At 38.9% G+C, this 12,695-nt stretch overlaps 2 protein-coding genes across 2 annotated transcripts; both read left to right on the top strand.

The window, feature by feature from the left end:
- The first annotated feature begins 2,574 nt into the window (after nt 1-2,574).
- LOC122036818 (abscisic acid receptor PYL2-like) lies at nt 2,575-3,336 on the top strand. Its single transcript, XM_042596242.1, has one exon. It carries the CDS (start codon nt 2,624-2,626, stop codon nt 3,242-3,244), a length of 621 nt encoding a protein of 206 aa, XP_042452176.1. The 5' UTR covers nt 2,575-2,623; the 3' UTR covers nt 3,245-3,336.
- A 408-nt stretch (nt 3,337-3,744) lies between these two features.
- LOC122036822 (far upstream element-binding protein 1-like) lies at nt 3,745-12,241 on the top strand. Its single transcript, XM_042596244.1, has 7 exons — nt 3,745-4,163; nt 6,234-6,352; nt 6,467-6,652; nt 6,747-6,842; nt 6,921-6,992; nt 7,961-8,077; nt 11,148-12,241. The coding sequence occupies exons 1-7, from the start codon at nt 3,824-3,826 to the stop codon at nt 12,093-12,095; spliced, it is 1,878 nt and encodes a 625-aa protein (XP_042452178.1). The 5' UTR covers nt 3,745-3,823; the 3' UTR covers nt 12,096-12,241.
- The last annotated feature ends 454 nt before the right edge of the window (nt 12,242-12,695 follow it).

Below are 12,695 nucleotides of genomic sequence, written 5' to 3'. Positions count from 1 at the left end.
AATGGTTCGAGGGCGTCCTCCATAAGCATGGAGGGTGCCTCCCATACCTTATGGAGGGTGCCTCCTATACCTTATGGAGGGCGTCTCCTATACATCATGGAGGGCGCCCTCCACCTGCAGCGTATAAATAGCTTCAACCTTCCTTTGGATATCCATTGCTCCGTTCGCTTGGGTGATTGCGGTCAACTAAAATAGGACTTATCTGAACTCAATTTTCGACATTCTCCTTGAGCAGGCTTCCGCTTCGGCTTCTCGTCTCTCGAACGTCGCGTACGTTCTTCTCGTCCACCGGTGTACTCTTTCGCAACCCTTTCGTCCCTCACATGCACCGAGCCAGTTGTCTTGTTATCTAACAAGGTTTATTGAGCTTGCAAGAATGTCCTAAGTGTACTTAGGTAAAAGTCCTAACTGCGGTTAGGCAGGTGAAAAATCCTAGGGGGTGTTAATCCTAGGTCCTAGGAGGTGGTAACCCTAGGTGAGGAGAAGTCCTATCTGAGGTTAGACAGGTGGAAAACCCTAGGGGGCGGTAACCCTAGGCAGAAAGTCTTGGCTGGTCGAAGGCTTCGGGCAAAAATCCTAGAGTCGGGGACTCTAGGTTGAAATTCTGGTGTCGCGAACCGGGTGGAAGTCTGGATGGGTCGTGGAACGAACGTCCAACAGAAAGTCTTGGAGATTCGGACGCTGAGCAAATGTCCAGTTGGTCTGGAGGATCAATCTGGCAAACATGTAACACTCTCCTGAGTGGAGTAGGTGAGAGCGCGTTCCCCGGTGAGGGAACAGTAGACGTCGGTTCGACCTAGAGTTTCCGGAGGTGAAATCTGAAGTCAGAACCGGGCAGTCCGGAGATTATCAAAATAAGTTTCTATTTATCTTATTTTGTTATACTAACTTTGTTTTGTAAGGTATACCTTGTTTGTAGACTAACATGCCTTGCAGTACGGAAATTGCACAAGAAAGTTTCGGATGAAGAGTCCCGAGGCGGCCTCCATGGAGCTTGGAGGCGCTCTGGACGCTGGATGGAGGGCATCCTTCATGGAGCTTGGAGGCGCTTTCAGGTGGATAAGTAGTGAAGATGGAGGAGCTTATCGACGCTGCGGTTTCGACGGGGTTGGAGACGCCCTCCATGCAGTTGGAGGCACCCTTAACAGGCTATTTAAGCTTGGTTCGAGTAGTAGCTTATAGAATACATGAAATCACAATTCTTCCTTCTGTGTGCTGCTCAAAAGAAAATCCGGTGAAGTTCTAACATTGCTCCGACAACTAAGTGCTTGAATTTAAGATATTTTATTGTCGGTATAATTTCGATTACTGCATCTAATCAACTGTACTCTTTTGTAATATTTCAAATTTATAGTGATTGTCCATTGAAAGCACTCTTATGTGCGAGTCTCAGAGTAGGAGTCGCCACAGAGTCTGAACCAAATAAATCTTAGTGTTTGCGTGTGTATTGTTTTATTTTTCCGTTGCATGTTTTACTCTAATGAACGGATTAACTACGAATGCTATTCCCCCCTCTCTCTAAAGTTTTCAATCTTACATAACTTTGATTATATCTATAGCAGTTTTTCATACTCATGGTATAATTCTCTAATTCTCACTTTCTATTTCTATATTTGTCATTTTATAGATAATAATAAAAAATGTAGAGAAGAGAAAAAAATAATAAAAAAATAAAGATATGATAAATTATAGGAAATTAATATATTATATAGTAAAAATTAATTTTCTAACTTTAATAAATTAGTTCTTCTATTTTAAATTTTAGATAAGGAAGGGATATAGGAAGGGATATTCTGAGAAGCACTGCCTTCTTCAAAATTATTAAGTTTAAAAATATGTTTTTATTAAAAAAAACGGTGATACATCATATTAAAAGTAAGATTTTGGGTTCCTTGTTCAAACGGTAACTGGGTTATAGGTTTTAGGTATAGGCGGAGCTAGGCAAAGAACGAAGGTACATTTTAGAAAATAATTAAAAGAATAAACACTTAATTATCATTGTCATAATGAGATCATCTATATAACTAATAACCTTATCGCCTAAAATTAAATACGAACCGAATTCATTATATTATCTTATTTTCCTAAACATCGCTATCATGACACCTTAACTAAGCCCCACCTCCTTTCATTCTATTGGTCATATCACTTTATATTAGGCAAGTGGCAAAAGCATCCTTCCTATCTTTTCTTCTATTTTTTATTATTTCTATCCAAGTAAACATAAGAAAACAATCGTAGATGTTGATGATTTTTAAAATAATTTTGTCTGGAATGGTAGAATGGCTGAGCGATTTCTGATTTTGATATAAGAATCAGTTTCAGCTGCGATAAATTAATAAATAATTTTTTAATCTAATTTTAAAATACTGGATGTAATTTACTTAATTATGGATGAAAATTTTCTATAAAATCAGACCGATTATCCTATAATTAACCGTCTTAAATGGGATATTAAATGTCAATTAAAAAACAAAAGTATTTTACGGTATTAAAAGAAATTTTCTAAAAAATTTTAATATGAAGGATTTTTTTATAAAAGATAGCTAGAAGGTAGCCCATTTCTTTAATCAGCTAGGAAACAGGGAACCGGGAGGATCCATCGACCATCTCTCGACATCTCATGGACATGGAGCCTCCGCCACCACCTCACCGCCACCTCCACCAGACACCGCCGGCTGCGCCGCCGCAGGGCCTCAGCGAGACGGAGCTGTCGGCGCTAGAGCCGCTGATCCGCGCGCACCACACGTTCCCGCGCGCGGCAGGCACGTGCACCTCCCTGATCACGCAGCGCATCGAGGCGCCGCTTCGCGCCGTGTGGCCGGTGGTCCGCTGCTTCGCCCGCCCGCAGCGCTACAAGCACTTCGTCAAGAGCTGCCGCCTGGTTTCCGGCGACGGCGACTCCATCGGCAGCGTCCGCGAGGTCACCGTCGTCTCGGGCCTCCCGGCCTCCACCAGCGTCGAGCGCCTCGAGATCCTCGACGACGACCGCCACATCCTCAGCTTCCGCGTCATCGGCGGCGAGCACCGGCTCAATAACTACTGCTCCGTCACCTCCGTCACCGAGTTCTTCGATCCCGACGACCACGCCAAGGCCTACTCCGTCGTCCTCGAGTCCTACGTTGTCGACATCCCCGACGGAAACTCCGACGAGGACACCAAGATGTTCACCGACACCGTCGTCAAGCTCAACCTCCAAAAGCTCGCCGCCGTCGCCATGGCAGCGCCCCCCTTAAGTATATAGACAATTTCATTCTGCCCCCTGCTGTGATTATTTTTTTTTATAATACTCCCTGTACCACTTACATTATTTATACATGTCGATCTAATTAATGTTGCACTAGATTTTCCAAACTCGCGGGTGATGAATCAATATATTTTCTTCTTCTTCTTCTCTTTTCTTTTTCTTGTTTAATATGCACGGTCCCTGTTGGTGGAGCAATGAAATGTCAAAGGAGAAAGGTGGAAGTGAAGCAGAGGAATCATGTGAAGGGACCCTGGGAGACATGTGAATCAGACCAGTCGGTTTATCTCTTGAAGAAAACATATATTATAGTTTAAACAATTAATTAAATTAATTTTATTTTAGTTGCGATTCTTTTGTTTATAATAATCAATTGAAACAGATAAAATCTGGGAATCCTATGGTTCGGTTCGCTCGTGGGTCCCGCCACTAATCCTTGCGTTCCCCTAGCTGGAGGCCGCTATATAAATACAGGCGTCGCAGGCTCGCAGCTCCCCTGATTAGGGTTTCATACCACCCAGCGGCACCTCATTCTTCCCGAAGAGCTTACCGTCATCGCTTCCGGCGTTATCTGTTGTTATGGCGGACGACTTTCACTACTCTTCTCGACCCGATAACAAGCGAAAGTTCGACGAGACGGAAGATGGCGGCGTCGCTTCGCCGCCCTCGAGGAAGCCTTCTGGCTTCTCGGCTCCGATCGCGTCGTTGTCTCCTGACGGAGGTTCCGGTGGAGCTGCTCCCCTTGAGCAATCTTACAACATCGTCCCCGCGCCCCTCGACGGAATCCAGCTCGCCAAGCAGCGTGCCCAGGAGATCGCTGCGAGGTTATTCAGTGACGCCGAGGCCAAGCGCCCTAGGGTCGAGAACGGCGGAGGATCAGGCGATTCGAGGGACGCCGGTTTTGGATCTGCTGCCAGTGGTAAGTGTGGGGTCTTTCGGAACGGTTTTCTGTTTCCGTTCTTTAAGATGTCGCCGCTACGTTATTGATCCGTTGGCTATTTCCTCAGCAACCCTCATCTATGTATTCCTTGAGCGCCTCGATTAATATACATTTCTGTATTCTCTCTAACCTTTGTTTATTCCCCAGGCTTATTCTACCAAAATACGCGAATATTTTAGCCCTAGTCCTCCGGAACCGAAACCGATGTGGATGACTTTCTAACCTGTTAACCAAGATGTTAGAGGCTTCTTCCCTCTAAGCGAGGGCATTTATCAAGGAAGTTACTGAAGAGCAAAAAGAATGTGAAAAAAAATTGTTTTTGCCTAATCATGATGCCATCTCGAGTAGAGAGGATATGGAGTGATTGTGATATAGTACAGTTCTTTTTAGACAAGTTTTTTAAAAAATAAATTCGCGCCATAAAAGATAGATGCAAATTTCAAGGATAACATACAGAAGTGTGGTTTTTAGACTTATTATTCATATAATACATTTTGTTATTTGTGACAATATGCTTTATTAACTGTACCAGGTGTTAAAAAGGATATCGTTATAGATTTTTGTAAGTTTTTTTTATCCCATTTCTCTTTTCAAAATGAACTTTGTGACTCGTGTTTCTACATTTTTAAAATGACCAAAATGATTCATGATTAGATCCTTGATTTGACAACCTTGAAGAGAAATAGATCTTTGTCACCATCTTATGAGATGCCCTATAATTAATACTTAGGTGGTGTTTGATTCTCTCCTAGGAATCGGAATAAGAATGAGTATCATAGTATTGTGGAATGAGAATAGGTATGAGCTTGGGTATCATTTTTAAAAATAATATTTGGTTAATTGAATGTTTTCAATTGGAATGAACCTAAATTTCCTCTTTTACCCTTAGGGGAAAATAAGAGAAAAAATTAGATGAAAGAGAAAGTTAAATGTGAGAGAAACATATGATGAGAGAGAAAGTGTGATGAGAAAAAAAATGAAGAAAGGGAAAGTGTGATGAGAGAAAATGAGGAGAGAGAATGTGATGGGAGACATTGAAAAGAGAAAGCGTATGATGAGAGAGAAAGTATACTGAGAGAAAAAGAGTAATGGGAAAGAAATGAAGAGAGAGAAAGTGTGATGAGAAAAAAATAAGAGATTGAAGAGAGAAAGTATGATGAGAAAATGTGATGAGAGAAAAAGTGTGATGGGAAAAAATGAAGAGAGGGAAAGTGTGATGAGAGAGAATACAAAAAGAAAATGGTAAAAAATATGTGATGAGAGAGAATGAGGAGAGAGAAAGTATATTGAGAGAAAAAATATGATGATAGAATGAGGAGAGAGAAAGTATGATGAGAAAATGAGAGAATGAAGAGAGAGAAAATGATTAGAGGGAGTGTGTGATCAGAGAAAATATAGAGAGAAAATGGTAGAGAATGTGTGATGAGTGAGAATGAGGAGAGAGAAAGTATATTGAGAGAGAAAGTATGATGATAGAATGAGGAGAGAGAGTGATACTAAGGGTATTTTCGTCCAAAACTTAATTTTCATTCTCATTCCATCAAAATCCAAGGGAGGCGGTGAGTTTCATCCATATCTAAATTTTTGAATTTCATTTTAAAATTTTGATTCCATTCCCATCAACCAAACACAAGATTTGAGAATGAATCCATTCCCTCATTCCCAAACCTTTAAACCAAACATTACCTTATTCTCATGCATTATTATTCATTCAATCTGTGGAATACACATGATGTTCAACTCCTCTATTCTCTTTCCTTTGACTAACTATTCTATCTATTACGAATTCATTTTGGAAACCATTTGTATCATAAAAGAAATAAATCTTTGTTTCCATCCTTTGTAATGCATTATAACTTTAGATAAATGTATTTCAAATGCAATCGTAATAATTTGATCACTGGTCATATTGTTACTATAATTTTCCTCCTATTTTCATCATGTGCTGGTACTGTATCTATTGAAGCTTCTTTCATTAGTGAATATCTTCTATGATATCGTTAATGATCCTCTAGATAAATTGGTAATTGGTTTTTCCATGATTGATAGACAATACACTGAAGCCCATGAGCCAAACATTATCTTCTCAAATTGGACCCACTTCCCACCCATTATCCTCTTATGGCTATCAGGGTTCAAACAAAAAGATTGAGATTCCAAATGGAAGGGTATGATCTCCTTTGCTCTTGTGTTTACTCTACTCACCTGACCATGCAATATACTTGTTTAATTAACTTAACAGGTTATTGTCATCCTTCATTTACTATTGTATGTTGCCATAGGTTGGTGTAATTATTGGCAAAAGTGGAGAGACTATAAAATACCTTCAGCTTCAATCAGGAGCAAAGATTCAAGTAACGAGAGATATGGATGCTGATCCTAATTCACTGACCAGGTCAGTAGAAATTGTTGGTACATCTGAACAGATTAGCAGAGCTGAGCAGTTAATTAATGATGTGCTTGCTGAGGTAATATTTTATATTAAATATAGATAAAAGAAGCCATCAGTCATCAGTTGATGCATTTTGTCATCGAATATTTTGTATAAAATTAATTTTCTAGGCTGATTCTGGGGCTTCTGCGACAATTGCTTCTCGAAAATTTGGTTGTGTTCCACCAGGCGTGGAGCAATTTCAGATGAAGGTTCCAAACAACAAGGTATTTTGAGGATTTATTGTGATTATGAATTAAACGGTATCTTGGACAGGAGTCTCTTTAGCTTGGTTGTTATTTCAGGTAGGCATGGTGATTGGTAAAGGTGGCGAGACCATAAAAAATATGCAAGCAAGGTCTGGTGCACGCATACAGGTTCACATTTTGCTAATTGATGTTTCTTTTCAGTGTTTACATGTTAGAGATTTTGATAATGGTTGATTGATATCTTGCTATATAGACGATCAAAAATGTTCAAATTTCTATTTGTGAGATAAATTAATTATCAAAATGATGATTTTGATATCTATGTCTTCATCAGCTGCCATTTTGGGTTGGGTCTTATTTTAACCATTAGTTTGTAGTTTTTAGGAAAAGGCTTTGTTGAGTCAGTGTCTTCCTAAAGGACTTGCTTTATATTCTTTTTGCTGTTTTCAGAATCAATTTCTCATGTTTGTTTTTCATATTATCTTGGGTTGTGATTAGAAAGAGGTTTGAGTGGCTTTTGGGAGGAAGGCACTTGTTGTTAAAAGTAGTGTAAGCAGAAGATGGTGAATTCTAACTATTAACACTGCTGTCGCTGTCATTGAAATTGTTAAAAATATTGACCTAGAAGAAATGAACTTCTGTCACCTAAATCACATATTTTGCCAACTCAAACTGGTGGAACTGTGTGAAACGATCATACCGAATTTGTATCTGGTAAAGAAATGTTGCCTTTTTCAACTTCACTGCTAGTGACATAAGGCAACACTTGGTTTGGTTATATTTGAACCAGATAAACTGAATGTATCTTGTTATATTCTGTGAGATGACAGAAAAGTTATATTAAATTGATTAAACAGGTCTTTTTGTGTCACCTTGTTGTGCTGTATGTGTAATAGCCTTTGTTCTGAAAATTTTATGATATGCCAGTTGACATCTTCTGAAGGTTTGTTTTGTAATGATCTGTCCAATATTACCTGCAATTGTTTTCCTGGTATAGAAGCATTTGATCTAGGAACTAAATGTTTGTTGATTTTTTTTTTATGAAGAAATTGTTTGTTGATTGATACATGCTTAGGTTGTCACAAAACTTTTCCATCTTTTGTGAAATAAGCTAATTTTAGAGTATTTGGTTGCAGGTGATACCTCTGCACTTGCCTCCTGGTGATACATCCACTGAAAGAACAGTATATATTGATGGCACACAGGAGCAGATTGAAATAGCAAAACAGTTGGTCAATGATGTTACTAGTGAGGTATTTCTTATCCTTAAGTTTTTGTTTTAGAAAACAACTGAGACAGGCAGATGATTATTTGTTGATTACTTAGACACTTATCTTAAAAGCTTGTACAATTAGGAATTGGACCAATTTATATATTTGTACGTTTGACAACTCCTCATATGCATGCGAGTGGTATTATTTTGGTCCCCTCGGATGGGTCTGGTGGCTAGCGTATGAGGTGTTGCCACCATGAGGTCTGGGGTTCGAATCTCGGCAAAACCGAGGTAAATGGCTCCCTTATGTGCTAGTCACTATTCCAAAGGCTAGTAGTCACCCATGATTTACCTCCTCCGTGTTAAATTCCGGCTAGTAGCTGGGTGTCTACCCTTCGCCCATGTGCTATTTAACTGGGCAAGGCTAATAGGCATCTGTGATTTAGCTCTTCAGTGTTGGCAACGGGCTGGCGAGTAGGGGGCGAGTGAATCGCTTTTTTGCTATTGTGAGTGGTATTACTTGATTGATCTAAACCTCATATATGAATTGATGAGATATATGTATATATTTTCTTTACGCAGATAGAATTTGAACACTATATTTCTTCCTATAATTTTTCAGGAAGAACTCATTTATCTCAAAAACCTCGAGCTATTTGGAAAGTGATTAATATATACGTTTATGCAATCAACAGTTGGAATTTTCTGTGATGCTAAATTACCATTAGCTTTTTTCTAAATGCATTTTGCTTTATCATATGTTCTATGTTTAGCTGTTTGAATGTGAACAAACACCAAACTTTGAGCTCTATATGACGCTTGAAGTTATTTTTCAAATTCTTAAATCAAGCTGTTCTAATGATGTCTATGCCATGCATATTTCTAACTAGTGATTATTCCTGACGTTTCTTTGGGTTCTACTTTTGATGGAATTTTGTTATTAATTTGCATAATATCTGGCAAGGAGCTCTGTGTTGGTCATTCTGTTGGTCACTAGATCATATATCTTACAGCTTTGATTGCACTATTCCCTTTTTTTACATATAAGATTCTTAAATTTAAATTATTTTTTTGATTAACCATTGATCATTCAGAAAGTGCGGTTAATTTCTGTTTCTTGTGAAACCATTTTTTGGTTGGTTCTTTTTTTTTTGAATGTGATGTTCCTTTGGTGTATTCTTCTGCTGCTTATTTTTCACCTTAGGTTTGCTGCATTCAAAATAATGGTTGATTTAATTTTGTTATGTTTGTTCCCCACCGTGAGTTAGTTGGTCCTACAAGATCATTCCTGTTGAAGATGTAGTTTTAAGAGTACAGAAATGACAATGAAACCACAAAGTGATTTGTTATCTAACATTTTTACGGTCTTTTTTTTCAAATCTACTTTAAGTTCCAGTACAGATTCAAAAAACAGTCTACACTTGAAATTTATCACCTCAGTTCCTTCTCAACCACTTAATGTGCGCTCAAGGATCTTAAACCATATCTTTGTCTAACCTAGGTGCTATACATTTTCAATATATCTTGTTTGTTATCTTCTTATACGACATGAAAAATTTTCTGGTTTAGATGCTTTAGTATTCTGACAATTTCCTTTCATAACATTAATTAATCCAAAGAAATTTCTTATTAAATAAAGATTCCTATATATATATTTACACCTTTTTTCTTGCCTTGTATTTCTTGTGGGGAGTGCACAGTTGGTTTAGTTTATTTCTATATATGTGACTTATTTTTAATTTTTTATATGGAAATTAGATTTATACTTATTTCTAACTTGAAAATTATTATTCCATTTAAATGGTTATCAATGTATAGACTGTCTACAATCTAGGGTTCCTGTCCTGGTTTATTTATATCAGACTGCACATATTTCTGAGATTATAACTCTGCAGGAGTTCTGAAGGGCAGTCTTTCTCCGTTTTATATCTATTAATTCATGAATCTCTTTAGTCATTTGAGTTATATTGCCCAGTGGATTTACCTCTCTTTGATATAGTTCCAAGAGATACACATGTTGCTTAGTTTGACATTTCAGCTTAAATATCCTAGATCTTAGCTGGAGATTGAATTGGTCGATGGACAAGAGGATGAGCTCTCATGTCTTGAATTGAGCTTTGCTTTTGAGAACTATTTTAATTGTAGGATTTACTTGCGTTGGTGCTCCAATGTTGGGCGAGGGTGTAGGTTGGCTTGGCACTGGTATGGTATTCCTTATGATTAATTGAATATTAGGTGAATCCTGCACCTTAATTGTTACTGGACATATTTACTGTTAACTGATTTTGTTTTTTTGCATAACCGTGCAAAGCTTATATTATATACTAATGGGTCCTTGAGTACGATAGTCATCTTCTTTCCTTTGTTAGGTGATAGTGTATATTGGAGTAAATTGAGATATCTTTCTATTGCATTAATGAGGTTGCAATTTTTTTGGGAAAGTTTTATCTTTTCTAACTTTATAGATTTGCTGAATTGACTCCTCAACTTCAATGATCTTTGTTCATCCTTCATATGTTTCCTAAACTGTTATCATTTTCAGGCCACCCCCTTTTTGGGAATGAGCTTATCTATTGAGAGATGGTGGGCCTTGGCTACCATACTTTTTCATCTTTCATCATATTCAAAATACTAACCTCTGTTGTTTGTCGTGTCTCGTTAGTTATATGCACACATTATCTTATACAACAGTGAATATTTCAAAATTTTCACCGCATTGCCATTTAATTTGATTGACTTTAAGAAAAAAACTGATCACACAAGTATTAATTTTTACATCTTTGATATCACTTGAAACCTTTTTATATATTTGGCTCTTTAAATTGCTTTCTTCGGACTATTTGCCTGGATTGTGGACTTTTTTGCTAGTCCATTAGGTCTCTGAGGAGAGCATAGGTGGGCATTCGATCAAATTCTCTGCTTGTGGTAAGTTGGTTGTGTTCACCTTTATCAAATGAATGTTTCTATTATCCCATTATCTACCATAACCTTGCTTTTATTTGTTAGCTTTTATTATTTTTTAGTTAATTCTGCTACAACTAACTGTTTTCTCTGTTCTATATGCTTGTAAAACAAATGCACAACTTCACATGAAATAAATATACATGCAGAATCGTGTCAGAAACCCAGCTATGACTGGTGGGTATTCTCAGCATGGGTACAATGTGCCTCGTCCTCCCACTAGCTGGGGGCCACCTGGTGCGCCACCGGTGCAGCAACCTGGTTATGGTTACATGCCACCTGGAGTTTATCCTGGGCCACCACCCACATATAATATGCCCCAGGCACCTTATGAAGGCTATCCTCCCTCTTCTGGCTGGGACCAAACTTCCAGTCAACCTCAACAAACTGCACCAGGCACTGGATACGATTACTACAATCAACAATCCCAACAGCAACAACAGTCATACCCTCAGACAGGACGAGGTTATGTGCAGGATGGATATTCGAGTGCGTATAATGCCAATGCACAGCAACCGGGTTATTCTCAGACTACATCAAACACGCAAGGTGGTTATGATCAGCAGGGTTATGGCTCTACACTAAACTATGGCACAATGGCTGCCTCATCTCAAGATGGATCTGCTAATGCTTCTGGTGCTCAGGGTGGGTCAACTCAAGCACCTCCTGCTCAACCTCCATTGGGTCAACCACTAAATCACACAAGCTATCCTCCACAAGGAACGGCTCCATCTGGATATGGTCAAGTAGCGCCACCTAGTTATGGGCAGCCACCTCAGGCCCAGGCACCACCAAATTCTCAGTCTCTTTATAGACAAGGTCAAGCTCCGTCTGCTCCAGCCAGTTATATGCAATCTGCTCTTCTGCAACCAAGTTATGGTCAGTCCACACTCCCTCAATCTGTTTACGGGCAACAGCAATCATATGGTGTACCACCACATAGCCAATCAGGAAATCAACAGCAGACACCATATAATAACTCGTATGCCAGTGGTGGAAATTCCCAGACTCATGCATACTCTAATGACAATGTAGCTCAAGGGTCTTACGATACTGCTGCTGTTGCTACACCTTCAACCAACGCACCTGCACCCTGATGCTGTATGGTAAGTCACTTGGGATAGTAGTTTGTATCAACTTTTCAATCATTTGCATCTGTTGTAATAATTGCAAATTATCACTTTATTGTGGCATTTAGGAGATACTTCGATACTTGTGCAATCTAGTTTTTTTTGAACTTGTATATTTTTAATCTCTCGTTTGCTTTTGTTGTGATCGCTCTGAAATGTTATACGAAGCACCAGTTCTCGTTTCCAACTTGGCTTTGAAATTATCTTTACTAAGGTTGGAATTGAATTGAATGAGTCAGACTGTTATTATTGTTTGCTCAGGTGGGCTAACCTGATTTAGGATGGAGGCAATGAGGGTGGAAGACATAAGGTGATTTAGGAAGAATTTACCTTTCAGGCATACGTAAATTGCACTCGTAAAAGCAAGGGGAAAAAAATTCTTCCAGTGGTAGCCGTGATAGATAGAGCGAATCGAGGGTAGCATTGGACGGTAGAAAAGATTACTGGTAAATTAACACGCACGCTGGATGCACTTATCATTGAAGTCTGTAAGCCCAGCCCGCATTGCTGACGTCCGTAGCACGCAATACCCTCGCCGACGTGTAGAAACTATCGGTCAAGTTCAAC

This window comes from Zingiber officinale, unplaced genomic scaffold, assembly GCF_018446385.1.
Source record: "Zingiber officinale cultivar Zhangliang unplaced genomic scaffold, Zo_v1.1 ctg219, whole genome shotgun sequence".
Classification (NCBI taxonomy): Eukaryota; Viridiplantae; Streptophyta; class Magnoliopsida; order Zingiberales; family Zingiberaceae; genus Zingiber; species Zingiber officinale.
The sequence above is the reverse complement of the archived record's forward strand: the minus strand, read 5'-3'. Positions and strand labels throughout refer to the sequence as shown.

Excerpts from the sequence above, each read along its gene's own strand:
- LOC122036822 (XM_042596244.1), top strand. The coding sequence starts at position 3,824 with ATGGCGGACGACTTTCACTACTCTTCTCGACCCGATAACAAGCGAAAG. Across the intron at positions 6,653-6,746 it reads TTAATGATGTGCTTGCTGAG|GCTGATTCTGGGGCTTCTGC; the intron begins GTAATATTTTAT and ends TTAATTTTCTAG. Across the intron at positions 6,993-7,960 it reads GGTCTGGTGCACGCATACAG|GTGATACCTCTGCACTTGCC; the intron begins GTTCACATTTTG and ends ATTTGGTTGCAG.
- LOC122036818 (XM_042596242.1), top strand. The coding sequence starts at position 2,624 with ATGGACATGGAGCCTCCGCCACCACCTCACCGCCACCTCCACCAGACA.